General features: G+C 40.5%; 1 protein-coding gene across 1 annotated transcript; it reads left to right on the top strand.

The window, feature by feature from the left end:
• The first annotated feature begins 847 nt into the window (after positions 1 to 847).
• cav3 (caveolin 3) lies at positions 848 to 12046 on the top strand. The gene is made up of 2 exons (XM_088337177.1): positions 848 to 1167; positions 10667 to 12046. The coding sequence occupies exons 1-2, from the start codon at positions 1051 to 1053 to the stop codon at positions 11006 to 11008; spliced, it is 459 nt and encodes a 152-aa protein (XP_088193303.1). The 5' UTR covers positions 848 to 1050; the 3' UTR covers positions 11009 to 12046.
• The last annotated feature ends 5330 nt before the right edge of the window (positions 12047 to 17376 follow it).

Genomic DNA, 17376 nt, shown 5'->3' with positions numbered 1-17376 from the left:
CCCTGTCGTCATGGAACTATAAAATTAAACATATATCATAATTTTTACTAAGTTATTTTTTAGTAAACAATTTTAGTATTTTCCTTTACAATATAAATATGAAAATAAAATTAGTACGTAACATATTACTGCGCTGAATGTCTGCAGATGCTGAGTGAGGCTCGGATTCTGTTGCATTAGAGCAATGGGGGATGGTGAGACAAAATTTAAGTCTGAAGGTTTCTGATTTGGCGCACACCTCAGCCCTGATTAAAATAGAATTAGAGATAGTGTTAGCAAGCTAGTAGTATGTCAAGCCGGACAGTATTTGACTCTTTTTTTTCCTAATGGAGGACAACCTCCAGTATCTCTGGGTTTTGGGGTTTTTTTCAATGTCATGGTTTTTATACCGTTTTCTTGCTCTGCCAATCAAATGATCTATACCATGTAGGGGATTTTGACTATTAAATCGGACTGTGCCTCACCAGACTCACACCTCACCACACGTCACTGATATCTTGCTTATTTCAGTGAAAGAAAACATGGCAATGCTTCCTGGATACATATAATGAGCTGTCAAACACATCCTCGTTGTTCTGAATAAATCATAAAACGAGAATCGCAGAAACCACTGTTGTAATGCATGTTTAACTTGAAACACCGTCTGCCCTTTAGCCCAAATAATTAAGCCACAAAAGACAACATTCCACACGCAGGAGTGCGTGTTTGTGTGTCATCGCGGTGGAAGTTGGTGCCACAGTGCAAACCCTGCCCAGTTGGCCTCCTGCAGTCCCTTGTGAAATGTGACACAAGCGTGGGCGCTCCTTTAAGGCATAACTTCACTGTCTATGCATGGTCCAGTGTGCGTTTGTGTGTGTTTTTGCGTGTGCGCTTGGAGGTCGGGCCTCCAAATTTACCAGGTCGTGCAGCAGCTGTCAGCCGGCATGTCAACGGGAGCGTGAGCTGAGCATTTGAGAGAGTCCTGGAACCGTCCGCCGAGCCTGCCGCGTACCATTTGTCGACTTTTCTCTCATTTTATTCCCTTGGTTCGATATCCTGCAACCCCCCAAAATGGCGGACCAGTACCAGTACAACGCCACTGAGGAGAAGATCGCCTTGGACAGCAACACCAAGGAGATCGATCTTATCAACAGAGACCCCAAGCAGATCAATGAAGACGTGGTGAAGGTTGGTGAGGCATAAAAATATCTTGTTGATATTGCACATGCAAGTTTGAGCAAAGAACTTCCACAAGATGCATTTAATTCAAACCCTTGGCTCGAGGGCCATTTGTGGCCCGAGAGATGATAATCCCAGGCCACCGCCTTAATATGAAAGTGTAACGCAAACTCATTTTAGCCTGGGGGCTACTTGGAAAAAGTAACCTTCTTTTGGGGGCCAGAATAGTAGATCAATGGAATAAAAAGTGTCCCTTAACTAAAGGGCTGAGGGTCTTTTCAGAGGTTCATAATTATGATTCGGGGATGTTATATTTGATTATAAAACAAGTATTGAGGGGATATTTTTCCCTCAATATTGATTTCCTTCACTAAAATTTAATCTTGTGTAGTGTTTAATTTTGCATTTGTGAAAAAAGAACAATAGCAATTGTATCCATTCCCACTATAGTTTATTTAATTCAGGGAAAGAATGGAAAGTAACACAAGTAGCATACAAACGTCAATTTAAATGATGATGATGATTTAAGAGTCTCTGTTTTTAATGAAAATGTTTACCTGAATATGGGAACTTTGCTCTTACATTTCATATCTGTTATAGAAAAGCGCTAAAGCTTCTTTAAACTTCTGCAAAGACACCAAGGTGCTATTATTTATAATTTGGTATTGTTCATATTGCCTTATACAAGACTTTTATTTTAAGTAGAATAATGTAGGGATGGGTTCCCTCAATGTTCTCTGGTTGATTACTGGCAAATACAGCTACAGTGGGTGCTTTGCGAGTGGTGCCGGGCTTTGGCAACATCCAAGGGATTTATTAAAAACTGCAAGTCTTTGTTATGCAGCTTATTTTGATCTTGTGCTTCTCTCAGCATTGTCTCACCAACCACACAATATGATGTGACAGGACATGAGTTTGGCACTTTTGGTGTAAAGGGATTCTGTGTAATATTTAGTGCCTCCTAGTGGTGAAAATAACAGTTTAAAAAAATGAGAAAAAATATATGGATTATGATATAAACATGCTTTTGCTTAAATTACGTATAGGTCGACAAATTTGTATTTATTGCACATAATATGACCCTTACCCTGAGGGACCTGACATGTGTCCACTACCTTGCGGCTACGGGTACCAAAAAAAAAAGAAAGCTCACAAAAGGCTGCGCAAAAAGAATTAGAAGAACAAAGGTGCGGTTGAGTTACTTTGAGTCTCCATAGTTTGTATTCTTCTTTGTGCTTGTCAGCACTTGTTTTCGGTTGCAGTACACAACACATCTCATGGTCAAATAATACATACTGTCTTTTTTATATCAGTGCAGACCACACAAATTATGGATTCCTTCATTGCTGATAAACTCATTTACTTTTATTTGAATTCTTGATTCTTTTATTTTGTGAATTAAATTAAAGAACAAAGAAAATAAATGTGTCTTTCTATAGTTTTTCTTGTTGTAACCCCAAATTTCCCAACCCTCGATCCGGCAGAGTTGGAGACCTCTGTCTCATATTGACTCGGAACTATTCCTGTCAAAGAACGTGGACTTTATTTTGAGAATGGTGGACAGTGAATGTAACTGATACCCAAAGGTTTGATTTAGATTTGACAACTGCTTATTCCGCGATGGCGAGCAGGTGTTACTGTAACCCAGTTTTCCCAAGAGATTTGATTTTGCTGGAAACTTGAAAATCAGAGCGTACAATAAATTGTAACTTACTGAAGTAGATTGTGCTTGGTATTGATTAAAATCAGCAACCAAACTATGGGCCTGCTATCATAAACAGACAGGATACAAGCTAGAACAACTAAAAATCTCAAAAACCAAGACGAGATTGAAATTACCAATACAAGAATACGCTCTAAAAACACTTAGATCAAAAATGTGACCATCTCTATGGGTCAATCAATTATAACTTTTTTTCTTGGCCATTTTACACAAAACGCCCCAATTGTTTGGGTTGTTTCAAACAAGATGACCAAAACTGTTTAGTATAAAATCAATTTTGGGGGGTGTTATTTAAAAATAAAATTAAAAAATTCTTCTCTTGTACAACATAACTGCTATAATGGAAGCGCAGGGTCAATTGATCCAAGAATTGGGTTGTTCCATTTTTGACCCAAATTTGGGTTCTTTTTTACCCAACTGGTTTCGAGCGTAGCACTTTAATAATATATATATATATATATATACAGGGAGTGCAGAATTATTAGGCAAGTTGTATTTTTGAGGATTAATTTTATTATTGAACAACAACCATGTTCTTAATGAACCCAAAAGTCTCATTAATATCAAAGCTGAATATTTTGGAAGTTGGAGTGGGGCTTTTTTAGTTTTAGCTATTTTAGGAGGATATCTGTGTGTGCAGGTGACTATTACTGTGCATAATTATTAGGCAACTTAACAAAAAACAAATGTATACCCATTTCAATTATTTATTTTCATCAGGGAAACCAATATAACAGCTCAACATTCACAAATATACATTTCTGACATTCAAAAACAAAACAAAAACAAATCAGTGACCAATATAGCCACCTTTCTTTGCAAGGACACTCAAAAGCCTGCCATCCATGGATTCTGTCAGTGCTTTGATCTGTTCACGATCAACATTGCGTGCAGCAGCAACCACAGCCTCCCAGACACTGTTCAGAGAGGTGTACTGTTTTCCCTCCTTGTAAATCTCACATTTGATGAGGGACCACAGGTTCTCTATGGGGTTCAGATCAGGTGAACAAGGAGGCCATGTCATTAGTTTTTCTTCTTTTAGACCCTTTCTTGCCAGCCACGCTGTGGAGTACTTGGATGCGTGTGATGGAGCGTTGTCCTGCATGAAAATCATGTTTTTCTTGAAGGATGCGGACTTCTTCCTGTACCACTGCTTGAAGAAGGTGTCTTCCAGAAACTGGCAGTAGGACTGGGAGTTGAGCTTGAGTCCATCCTCAACCCGAAAAGGCCCCACAAGCTCATCTTTGATGATACCAGCCCATACCAGTACCCCACCTCCACCTTGCTGGCGTCTGAGGCGGACTGGAGCTCTCTGCCCTTTACCGATCCAGCCACGGGCCCATCCATCTGGCCCATCAAGACTCACTCTCATTTCATCAGTCCATAAAACCTTAGAAAAATCCGTCTTGAGATTTTTCTTGGCCCAGTCTTGACGTTTCAGCTTGTGTGTCTTGTTCAGTGGTGGTCGTTTTTCAGCCTTTCTTACCTTGGCCATGTCTCTGAGTAGTGCACACCTTGTGCTTTTGGGCACTCCAGTGATGTTGCAGCTCTGAAATATGGCAAAACTGGTGGCAAGTGGCATCTTGGCAGCTGTACGCTTGACTTTTCTCAGTTCACGGGCAGTTATTTTGCGCCTTGGTTTTTCTACACGCTTCTTGCGACCCTGTTGACTATTTTGAATGTAACGCTTGATTGTTCGATGATCACGCTTCAGAAGCTTGGCAATTTTAAGAGTGCTGCATCCCTCTGCAAGATATCTCACTATTTTTGACTTTTCAGAGCCTGTCAAGTCCCTCTTCTGACCCATTTTGCCAAAGGAAAGGAAGTTGCCTAATAATTATGCACACCTGATATAGGGTGTTGATGTCATTAGACCACACCCCTTCTCATTACAGAGATGCACATCACCTGATATGCTTAATTGGTAGTAGGCTTTCGAGCCTATACAGCTTGGAGTAAGACAACATGCATAAAGAGGATGATGTGGTCAAAATACTCATTTGCCTAATAATTCTGCACTCCCTGTATATATATATATATATATATATATATATATATATATATATATATATATATATACTTTACTTTAAGCAAAGCTGTTCGGGCGGAACACTTTGGATTGGCAGAACTGGGGAATTTGGGTGGGGGGGTGATGTAATTCTCGTCCCTGTAGTTTTGGGGTTCTGTGTTATGGTAGCATGAAAATGGGGAAAGTAAGAAAAGCCATGCTTCCAATAGAGTCCAAAGGGCAACCCCAACCCCAAGAAAGATGAAAAACAAGTGTATACGTGCGCGTCTCTGAAATACACATACTTGCTTGTACATCATTAACAAGCTGACTTAAGATACAATTATGATACAAGCCAGGAGATGGAAGCAGCGGGTAAAAATTCCATTCGGCTACTTTAAAAACGATTAATTTTACCAAATTGTTGCTCTGGCTTTGCTAAAAAAAAAAAAAAAAACGGGAAATACATGAACTTGAAACAAATATGTTATTACTTCACTGAAATGTTTTTCTTTCATTGGAACAAAGTACCTACCCTTGAAAGATCTCTTGGTAATTATTGAAAAAAATTACAAGAAAAGGAGGCCAGATGGTTTTCAATTACCATCTTGAGTTTATGAATGAGAAAAGGCAAACAGAAGAAAAGGGGGAGGTTGATAAAACAGTCGGATGAGGGAACAGACAGCCACACTGGAGAAGAAGGCAAAATTATTACATTAAGGATTTTTGACACGTTCAAATATGTCCCGAAGTCATTTTGGTGCAAAGTCAGTTGGCATTTGAGATTTGTTGAAATGTGTTTTGCAATTAAAGTTCGATTAATAATGTGTTAAAAGAGGTACAGTAAAATAGTAGTACAGTAAAACTCGGTTAATCCGGATTCAACTGGACCAGGAGAATTATCCGGATTATCCGAGTATCTGGATTAGCCTACCTACCTACCCTGGTCATATCCCTTGAGAGGGGTGACCGACAGCAAGACAAACACATACAAAAACAAAGAAAATGAAAGAGGGAAAAAGTAGCAAAAAAAACACACACAAAAGCTTTCGGACCATGGCCAACCCAATTGCCCAAACACCCAAACAAGTTAGGCACCTCAGCACCTAAGTTGGTCATGGTTTTGTCCCTCCAGATGAAACGGGACAAAAGAAAGCGGCCATGTCACTCGGGTCAGGGTGACACAACACACTCTTTTCTTCAACAGCAGGGCCCGACAGCTTTCACTGGTTTACCCCTGCCGCATCATACGGGTGCCCTGCCCATCCCTTAGAACGCGTCTAAACATTCCATTATCCTTTTACAACACCTCTCCACTCATTCCTATCATTAACACATCCGATCACCGGATTAGCCAATGTCCGGTATTCTCCGACATCCTGATCTCAAAATGGTGTTATTAGAAAATACATGAATAACTCATCCGGTTTCGATTGAACATGAATTCATGCGTGTATTTTCACACCGATAAAATGAGAATTGTAGCGCGTAAGAACGGGAGTCTAAGGCGGTGTAATAAATGTCGGAACAAACGGGAGTTTTATTGACATAGCCCTTTAAAACAGGGCACAACACAAATAGCATGTTGCTATCTCTCTGACCAGAAGAAGGTACAGCGCAACTTCCTTACCTGTCCCACTGGAACTCTCTACTCAACAACCGTGTTCCGTGGGTGAATTATGTAAACCCACTACAGAAATTTTATGAAACATAGATACCACGTTTTTCACAATATCTGACAATGTTTGAGGTTGTGAAAATAAGATGCGATATCTTTCTTCATGCCAGTGTGATCGTTAGAGCATTGTTTGATTTTTACTTTTTCTTCTAATGTCCTTGACTTCCCTTCTTCCGGATTTTGCGAAGATCTGGATAAACAGAATCAAGCATGCCCCTCTTGACAGAGCATTATGATAGATTAATGTACGGTGTAACTAAAAGGCTCACCTGATTATTAGCCGCATCCAGTACTATAAAACCGGCGTAACTCACTAGTAAGTCCCCTAGAACAAAAATGGCTTTGTTACATGAAGGACAACCCATAAAATCCAACCGTTTAAAATATATACTCACGATAATGCTGACAGATAAATCTGAATCCGCCGAAAACATTTCTGCTTTGTCGGACGTCGCTTCTTGTAATCTATTTGTTTTTCCACTTAATTTCCGTTTACAAATAAACAGAATCGTAAAATGATTCCTCATATGATAGTTAGCCCTCCTCTTTTCCATAATGAAGGTCTGTTCATGCTAGTTTTATTCATGCACAAAGCTCAAAGTTACATAAAACTCGCGTCCTTCTCGACACATATATTCCATGTGTCTCACTCTTACCTTTACTGCCCGGGAGCCCCCGGTGGCCGTTGGAAAAAATGCATAAATTAGCCGGATCATTTCATAAACCGCAGGGTTGAAAGCTTTGGGGGGAAAAAATCGCAGCTTGTAATCCGAATTTTAAGTAAATTATTCCTATTATTCAACTCAATGCTGTTTTTTAACCACAAGGAGCACTATAAAGGACACAATGTCCGCTCAAGCACTTGCTCTTTTACTCGCTTTATTCAAAAATCATGGGTGGTTACACAAAGACACACTTCCTAGTGTTAATCAAAAACTTGCGATTTTGCTCTGTTCTCGTAGCAGTTCTGACAAAATCATCTCATTTTTTCATTAAAACCTATAATCAACATCTGCAGCTGTTTCCTGCTGTTGTAGTATTTTAGCGCTTGGACGATCCCCCCTCTTGGAAAACAGCCTTCAGCCCCTTGATAAAGTGCAAACCAATTCTCCAATTCACTCAGAAGATGAGTCCAGGCTGTTTCCTCCGAACAATCAGCCCGAACCGATTCCTTCCAATGGTTTGGAAGACAAAGACAAAATGTTTATAGATGAGCACGACGTCTGCAGCCCGCCTTCATTAAAATTCTGCCGGAGTCTTGAACGGCAATGCAGGCTGATTTTTCCAATAGACCTGACAGATTGCGGTGTAACCTTGAATGAAAACGTTGTACTGAACTCCTGCTGATCTCTATATTTTTTGTCACATGTCAGTCCGCGCGATTACATCTAAAACCAGGTCAAAAATGAAACAAAATCCGATTAACAGACTATTTCAACTACGATCCAATTAAAGTTGCTCTGCATCGTCAATGATAAACGACCTCATTATTGCCGATTTTGACCCAGGATTTCTGTCTTCGCAGTTGTAATTGGTGGGACTTCCGACAAAGATAAATATGTTCAGGCTATAGGTAGTAAGAAGGGGGGGACTTCTGAATAAATCTTTTGCCTATTTCATACGGACATAATCATCCTGGACAAAAACAGTTGTCCTAAACATTGGATTTTGACAAAAAAAATTCAGGTCCGTTCAAGTCCAAAATAGAGGTCAAAAATTGGGTTGTGTTAGGCCATCTAGCATAGATGAAATGTTGTAAAAATGTTGTCAAATGTGTTTAAAATTTAGTCCAGAACATTCTTTAAAAGACTTATTTTCAATGTCTCGAAAACAGACGTTATTCACCTTTTCCTTTTTGTATTCTTTTCAGGTCCAGTTTCGTCCAAAAATAGTAGTCAAAAATTGGGTTATGTCTAGCCCATTTTGCATGGATGAAATGTAGTTAAAACGTGTTTAAAATTAAGTCCAGAAATTCATTTAAAGACGTATTTTCAATGTCTTCTTACCTTTTCTTCCAAGTAATTACCAGTAGGTCTTTTAGACTGAACTTTGGCATTTGTTTTTGTATGTTTTTTTAGCCCAGTTTTTGCTCAAATTGATGGTTTTGGTAGTCATCATCAATTAAAAGAAATGGAAGATTTGAGAAATCAGATAAAGCTTAAGTCAAATCCATTTATCATCTAGCACAGATAAAATGTAGTAAAAAGTATAGCCATGTTAACTTCATCAAATGTGTTCGAACTGTAGATTAGATAATCCTCAAAGGGTTCGTCTCACCATCTCCAAACATACATATTTATGCATTTTAGACGGAACAGAGGCATTTTCCTTCAACAACTTTTTAACTAGTTTTTGTTGAGTCGGCGGGTTTTGACAGTCATTTTCAATGAATACAAATGGAAATATCAAGAGATCAGGTCAAGCTTCAGTCAAATTAATTCTTGTCATTTGTTTTTCATTTATTTCGCGTGAAGAGACATTAGTGGATAGTGCCACCTGCAAGTGCAACTCACAGACGTAATAAACATTATTTGAAAGATGATACATGGTTCACGGATTCCTTAACAGTCTGGGTCGTTGAGGCACCACTTCTTGTGCTGTGTCTTTGGCAAGTACAGCTTGACGGCGCCCATCCCTCTACAGGCCAATTTTTGGGGGTAGGGCAGCGGTCAGCAACCCAAAATGTTGAAGGAGCCATTTTGGACCAGAGAAAAAGTGAATGTACTATATACTATATGTATCTATATCAGCTATATTAGCCTACCATCAAAATGACCGCGTTGGATGCAGCACCTCCTGTGGAGAATGATGCACCAAGTGACTAGTCTATTGGATACCGTAGGATACCGCCTTAATGAGTACTGTATGTTTCATTGCTTTGATACAATTAAAGAAATCAATTTATTTTGAGGATTTGAAAAATCAACACCAGAATGGAACATTACAATGCAACACAAAGAGTGCAGTAAATCACAGCATTCATTTATAAAAAATAAAATAGCAGTCTTTTGAAAAGGTAAGGAAAATATAATCACGTTTCAGTTTGATTTCCGGGCAGTTATTTTTTTCTTTACCTTTGGCTTCCAAGCCCAATTTAACATTTCCCGGTTTGTTTCAAATGGCCACCTGCCTGGCTTATGATGTTGCCGCGTTAAAGGGTGGGGCTCTTCTAACACAGTGGACAGCAATATAGGGGAAAACAAGTGAAGGAGAGGTGGATTGCAGCTAAGTTCTCAAGGCAGGTGTTCAAGCCTGAGAGCCTCGACATCACGTCACAATATGTGACTTTGCTGCGTTCGAGGCAAAAACCTCTATGGAGTCTTTTTTACAACCTGATGGTAGTAAAAGAGTGGCAGTCAAGGCCTATAGCTCCTACCCGTGAACTCGTACCAGCTGATCTTCCCTCTCGTCTCACAGTTACATAGTTACACCCCTAGTAGAAATGTAATATTTATATACACCTTTTTACAGAATTTGAAAACTTCAAAAGTGTTTGTTCTCCTGCAAAAACAATGTTAAAACAAAAATATGTTTTCCTCCCCCGACTTATTCTATTTGTAAACATTTTGGGAAAAGCGCCAGGGAGCCACTTGAAAGCGCTAAAGAGCCACAGGTTTCTGACCCCTGGGGTAGGGGTTTGCCCCTCCAGATGAAACAAATAGTGCGGGTTTCCAGGGTTACCAGCATAAGCAGATGCTTCCTGATGTGACACAGGCAAAAAGTCTTTGTCTGGTAGAGGTTTTAGCATTTCGTATGTACACAACTTTAATTAATTCATCCATCCATTCAACCATCCATCCATTATCTGCACCGCTTATCTTCAGTAGGGTCGCGGGGTTAATTAATTCAGTTTATTTAAAGTAATCATATCAAATATGTTAAGTAGCAGCAGAGAAAAATTAAATCACGACCGCAAGTAACATCAAAACTGACAAACTTAAAACTTAAGTCCAGTGATATTCTCAAAAAAAAAATCCCGTTTTTTAACAGGTGTAAAAATGTATCTAAATCAAGCAGATATCGGGCCAAAAACCTGCTCATTTTGCATGGATGTCTTCCAGACCAATAAACCCATTTGTTGACTTTGATCTCCCACCAGGTGGAGTTTGAAGACATCATCGCCGAGCCAGATGGCACCCACAGCTTGGACGGCGTCTGGAAGCTTAGCTACACCACCTTTACCGTCTCCAAGTATTGGTGCTATCGTATTCTGTCGGCGGTTTTCGGCATCCCCGTTGCATTGATCTGGGGCTTCTTGTTCGCCGTCATCTCCTTCTGCCACATCTGGGCGGTGATGCCGTGCATCAAGAGCTGCTTGATCGAGTCGCAGTGCGTCAGCCGCATCTACCTGCTGTGCATTCAGACCTTCTTCGACCCGTTGTTCGAATCCCTGGGCAAGATTTTCAGCAAAGTGCGTGTGGCGCTGCGCAAGGAAGTCTGAAAAACTGATGGGGCGCTGCTGGAGGGAGGAAATTGCGGTCTGATGAGCTCTGTTATCTTTTTTTACACTGCCTTGGTGCTGAACCAAATGGCGAAACAACAAGTGACTGTAAAACACACTTTCATCTTGGAGAAGGCTCTTTTTATAGGGTTTTGGTAGAACTTTATACCCAAAAAAAATCAATTAGTTTAAAATTGATGTATTGTAAAACAAATATTAACTGGGTTGGTTGCAATAGGACTTTATACAAATTTAGTATTGATGTTAATAAAAAAATCCTTATCTTCGCACCACTAAGATTCATCATGAGCAGAATTCTGCGCATACAAATCCTTGTTTAAAGAAAATGCTTCTACAATTAGATATTTTGGTTGAATTGTGAAAAATATCATTATAGATTACAATTTATTTACATAACAATAAATATATTTACATATATATGTTTTCCACTCTTTTGTTGTGATGGTCTGTTATTATAATATTTCAGTGGGATTTTGTAAAGATAGTTATCATAATTAGTTGAAAATAGATATATATTTCACTTTCTTCTAGCTTTAGTCAATCATGATAGGATTTCAGGAGGTTTTTTTGGGAGATTGTTGAGCTAAAAATCACTTGAATTTCATCATGACATTTTAAAAATATATTGGCTCATTAAATTACAGTAAAAAACTGAATCATCATGAGATTTTTGGGGGGGATTTCATCCCAGAATTATAGATTCTTAATTGGAAATGTATGTGCTGGTATTTGCAAGCATAGACTGTAGATGTTCCCTGATCTCTTAGCATAATAGTCTATTCTAATATTTGTACGATTTTGTGCAGAAAAAGTAGAATGTGGAGTTTAAAAGTATCTTTTTTTTCATAATGTTCTATACAAAGTGTATCCATACGTTTAAACCAACAAGGTCAATGATAATTTATATATTTTTTTATTTTAGTTTAATAGGAAGCATTAATTAGTTGAAATTTGATGTCTTTGTTTATACATAACTGTTGGCCACACTCTTGTGGGTCTGCAATCATAATATTTGGATTCTGTGCAAAAGAGTATCAGTGTTAATGTAAAAAATAAAAATGATATCCACCACAACGTCTTTTATTTTGGAGATTTGAGACACATGTACAAAAAATAGTGATCAGCAGAAAATGGATATGTTTGTTGTGACTGTTTTGGAGTGAGTCAAGTCAAGTCACACTTATTTGTATAGTCGTTAATCACAAGATGTCTCAAAGGACTGCACAGGATTACAATTACACCATCGCCTGATCGTAAACCAACATGCAGGCAAGGAAAACTCAAAATCTTAGCATGAGAAAAAAGAAACCTTGCGTAAGGGCCTCACGAGTAGTAATCCCCCAGGATGACCAGGGTGCAATAGATTTAGCAGTGAGTAACAGTACAGTTAGCTATCCATGCATCCATTATCTGTACTGCTTATCCTCAGTAGGGTCACGGGGGTGCTGGAGCCCATCCTAGCTATCTTCGGGCAGTGGGCAGGGGACACCCTGAACTGGTTGTCAGCCAGTCGCAGGGCACACAAGGACAGACAATTTGCTCGCTCATTCACACCTAGGGACAATTTTAAACAGCCAATCAATGTGACATGCATATTTTTGGGATGTTGGATGCAACCGGAATGCCCGGAGGAAACCTACATAAACACAGGGAGAACACGCAAACTCCGCATAGGAAGGCTGGTAGCTGGATTTGTTCCCATGACCTCAGAATTTTGCCGCAGACACACTAACCACTTATCTGCCGAGCCGCTTGGAGTTAGCTGATAGAAAAAAAGTGAGATAGAGAAAACATTGGAGCAATAACGCTGACAAATGTCAGATCTGATGTTTGAAGCTGAACGTTTTTAAATAGACAGCAAACTTTTGTTGAATAATTTAAAACGTTTCAATTTTCATCTGCAGGATGGTGACGCAAACACGAGGTACACATGCATCACTTTTTAATATAATAGCTCAACGCATTAGTTTTACTTTTATGTCTGTTTGAAAAAAAGGTTCCTTTTAACACTGAAGCGCACTGACAGCTGCAGGAGGCGGCATGCTTCTGTGGCAGCTCTTTCAATCTTTTCCACAGGAGGCCTTTTGTTGATTGGAAGACAGGGGTGGAGGGCACACACCTTCTTCCCCTTTGACAACAACACCTCGATTGCTTTGCAGTTTCAGATTAGGAATATGTTCAATCCAAAAATGCTACTCAAGTCAGGTCAAGTCATGTTTATCTGTATAGCCCTTAATTACAAGAAGTCTCAAAGGGCTGTACAGACTACAAACCACTATTACTCCAAAAAAGAAAAGAAATACTATAACTATAACTATATAGTTCAGAAATCTATAACTCAAGTAAGAGTAAAAAGTAGTCGTCCAAATAATTACTTGAGTAAACGTGAAAAAGTAATTAGTGAAAAAGCTACGCAAGTACCAAGTAACTGTAGCATCATCTTATTTATTGATTTCTTTTTTTTAACGATTCAAAATGATCATCTACTCATCAAAGTCCATCCTATCAACAATAAATTACATTTAATTTAAAATTAGATGAGAATAATCAAGGTAAATTGAAGTACTTTAACATACAATATAATAAAAATAGTAGAATTCAAATTGGTAATAGGCAGGTACTGCAGCCTCCCCGTGTGGAGTTTCCATGTTCTCTCATGCCTGAGTGGGAACTCCGGTTTCCTCCCACATTCTAAAAACATGCATGTCAGGTTAATTGGCCGGTCCAAATTGTCCCTTGGTGTGAATGAGCGAGTGAATGGTTGTCTGTCTCTGTGTACCCTGTGACTAGCTGGCAACCCGTTTAGGGTGTCCCCTGCCCACTGCCTGAAGATAACTGGGATGGGCTCCAGTACCCCTACAATCCCAGTGAGGATAAGCGGTGCAGAACATGGATATCTATCTATCTATCTATCTATCTATCTATCTATCTATCTATCTATCTATCTATCTATCTATCTATCTATCTATCTATCTATCTATCTATCTATCTATCTATCTATCTATCTATCTATCTATCTATGTACCTGTCAGGACCAGAACGGAAACAGGACCCAATTGCGTTACGTTTCTCACAAGTTTTATTGGAGGAAAGAGAAAGGGCTGTGCCCACGGTCCGGTGTTCGCTGGATGCGGGAAGCAAGTCGCTCTCGTACTCGGATTGTGCTCCGAACGTGGAAGTGGATCTTCTGTAGCGAGCAATGGCCGTGTCAAGGACGGAAAAACAGGTCGATAGCCGGGACAGGAAAGCAAAAACGTGGTTGGGGTCAGAAACGGGTCGTAAGCCGGGACGGGAGAGCAGACGTGGTCGGGATCAAAAACGGGTCGTAAGTCGGGACGGGAGAGCAGACGTGGTCAGGATCAAAATGGGTCGTAGCCGGAGACAGACGGGAGCAAAAACGGGACAGGTGGGAGTCAGGGTCAAAGAAGGCTTGCTTAGTATTCACTGAGCTTTGCAGACAGACTGACAACAGGGGAAAGACAGGACTGGGTTCAAATACTGACATGGAGCCAATCAGAACCCGCGGCAGTTGAGCCAAAACAGCAGGCACAGCTGAGTCACATCAGTAATCATGACACTACCTACCCTGGGCATATCCCTCGAGAGGGGTGAACGACAGCAAAACAAGCACATATACAAAAACATAGAAGTTAAAATGTAAAAAAAAAAAAATAATAATTAATTGAAAATTGAAAAGCCATATTAGACAAAAAAAAATAAACAAATAAAAGCCCTATAAGCCTGATAATGAACACAACTGTCATGATTACCCAAGTGGAGCCACCTGGGGTAATCATCTGGCGCGCTGGAATGCGCTTCCTGATTGGTTTATGTTCCCTTTTTAAGCATGCTACGCGGAGACCAAGAGGGTCGGAGGATACTTTTTACTCCGTTTGACTCGCCTGATTTTCCTGTGTCTTTTTGACTTGTTTACCTGATTCTGCCTGCCTCCGATCCGACCTGCTTCCGTTCCACGCTACGATTGGCTACGTGTCCCGAAGTTGTCTTCACGACGTTGCTGCTGACGTTCGACGGTCATCGCGTCTCCCGCTAATCCTGTACGCTTCCCCAAATAAAAGACTTGTAACGAACGCTCTGGGGTCTCCTGCTCTGTTCTGGTCCGCCCTGACAACAACAAATGCTGTTTGATGCAGCACATCCTGTGAAGAATCATGTGGCTGCTCTGTTGTGTGATACTGCCTCAAGTTTAACCTAATTATTATATCAATAAACGACAGAATATTTAATTCATTTATTAACTTAAAAAAATGCAATTAGCGGTAGTAAATTCAATGTTTGATGTCATTTTTATTTTGAGGGCTGGAAAAAACAAAGGTTCATAATGTGACCCTTATTTGGGCAACAAAAAAATGTACGGTAATAAAATCAAAATACCAACCTTTTTGAAAAATGGACCCACACATAAATTTGGCTCCAAATATATTCAGACAGTAGCAGCAGATTTAAATGATGATTGACACATTTGTTGGCCAATGAAATTCCTAAAAAAAATATGTTTATATTATATGGTGTATTCAAATCCATCCATCTTATCCTCAGTGGGGTTGCAGGGGTGCTGGAGCCCATCACAGCTAAGTTCGGGCAGTGGGCAGGGGACACCCTGAACTGGTTGCCAGCCAGTCGCAGGGCACACAGAGACGGACAATTCACTCGCTCATTCACACCTAGGGACTATTTGGACCGGCCATTTAACCTGACATGCATGTTTTGGGAATGTGGGAGGAAACCAGACTGCCCGGAGGAAACCCACGCAAGCAAGGGGAGAACATGCAAACTCCACACAGGAGGTTTGATCTCATGACCTCAGCACTGGTCCGCTTATGCGCTAACCACTGCTCCGCCGTGCTGCCCTGTATTCAAATCATAACTGAAAATAAATAGAATAGAATAGAATTTACTTTTATTGTCATTCTTTGTAACCATGCACACAGAACGAAATGTCGATACACCTGACCCGTGCAGTTAAACTGTAGCGAGCCAATGCAGCCGCAGCCAAACAGGGCGCCGCCATTTTAGACACAACTGTTGTGCTGGGAGTCATGAGGTGACCAAGCCTCCCAATTCCAACCCTTAATGCCGAGCGCCAAGCAGGGAGGCAATGAGTACCAATGTTGTAAGTCTTAGGTAGGACTCAGCCGAGGCTTTAACCAGCAACCTCCCAGTCTCGGAGTGGGCGCCCTACCATTTAGGCTACCGAGCTGGCAAATGAAATGATCTGCATTTCAAGTCAAGACTTCCCAAAGCGCTTTACAGTGTGCTTCACATTTCCCAATAGCGGCCGTGCAGCCATGTAAGGCGCTCATTAGGGGTATTAGGGGTTCAGTGTCTTACCCAAGGACACTTCGACATGTAACAAGGAGGAGCCGGGATTCGAACTGCGATCTCTTGATCCCAAGACGACCACTGCCACCCCCTGTGGATAATGACACTCGGGATGCATTTTTTACAGGCAATTATAACACATAAGTGTGCCCAATCAGTGATAGAGACAAGGAAAGAATACTGAAACATGTAAAACTTTTAACATTTAATTCACAATGTCAGCCAAGGTAAAATACACTGTTGAAGAGGTTTTAGAGTTGTCCTTTTGGAGGGTCCTTCTGGATCCAAATGGCCACTTTTGGAAACATCCAAACCAACACTTGGAAAATGTGTAAAATACAATGTTTAGATTTTGAGACTGTGATCAAATTTGACTAGGTATCAGGCTTTAAGCTATCGTCTCTCCTGCTACATTCATCTGCAGGCATGTGATTGCAAAAAATTCAGGCAAGAATAAAAGCTTTCTATTTCTGTGTGTTAGTAACACTTGCAGTGATGATTTCAGTTGCAGACAAAACTCCAAGGTGTTACCTTTCAAAAGAGACCAAGACAGTTCAACAACAGCACTAAATTTAATTTGACTACATCTTGGATTGGGATTTTAGGCTAATTTTACAAGATTGTTAAGGGGTTGGGGCGGCACGGCAGAGCAGTTGTTAGCGCGGCGGCGGCACAGTTCTGAGGTCATGGGATGAAATCCTCCTGTGCGGAGTTTGCATGTTTTCCTTCCGCATTCCCAAAACATGCATGTCAGGTTATTTGGCCGGTCCGAATTGTCCGTTCGGTCCCCGGTGTAAATGAGCGAATGAGTTGTCTGTCTCTGTGTGCCCTGCCACTGATTGGCAACCGGTTCAGGGTCTCCCCTGCCCACTGCCCCAAGATAGCTGGGATAGGCTCCAGCACCCCTGCGACCCTACTGAGGATAAGCGGTGCGGATATCGGATAGTTGGATATCATATTCATTATCGGACTGGCAGAGCAAGAAAGCAATGTGTCAACTGTAG

The sequence above is a fragment of the Urocampus carinirostris genome, chromosome 6 (genome assembly GCF_059441175.1).
Source record: "Urocampus carinirostris isolate Australia breed hairy pipefish chromosome 6, RoL_Ucar_1.0, whole genome shotgun sequence".
In the NCBI taxonomy this organism is placed as follows: domain Eukaryota; kingdom Metazoa; phylum Chordata; class Actinopteri; order Syngnathiformes; family Syngnathidae; genus Urocampus; species Urocampus carinirostris.
Note: the sequence above shows the minus strand (reverse complement) of the source record. Positions and strands in the feature narration are given on the sequence as shown.

Excerpts from the sequence above, each read along its gene's own strand:
- cav3 (XM_088337177.1), top strand. The coding sequence starts at position 1,051 with ATGGCGGACCAGTACCAGTACAACGCCACTGAGGAGAAGATCGCCTTG. Across the intron at positions 1,168-10,666 it reads TCAATGAAGACGTGGTGAAG|GTGGAGTTTGAAGACATCAT; the intron begins GTTGGTGAGGCA and ends ATCTCCCACCAG.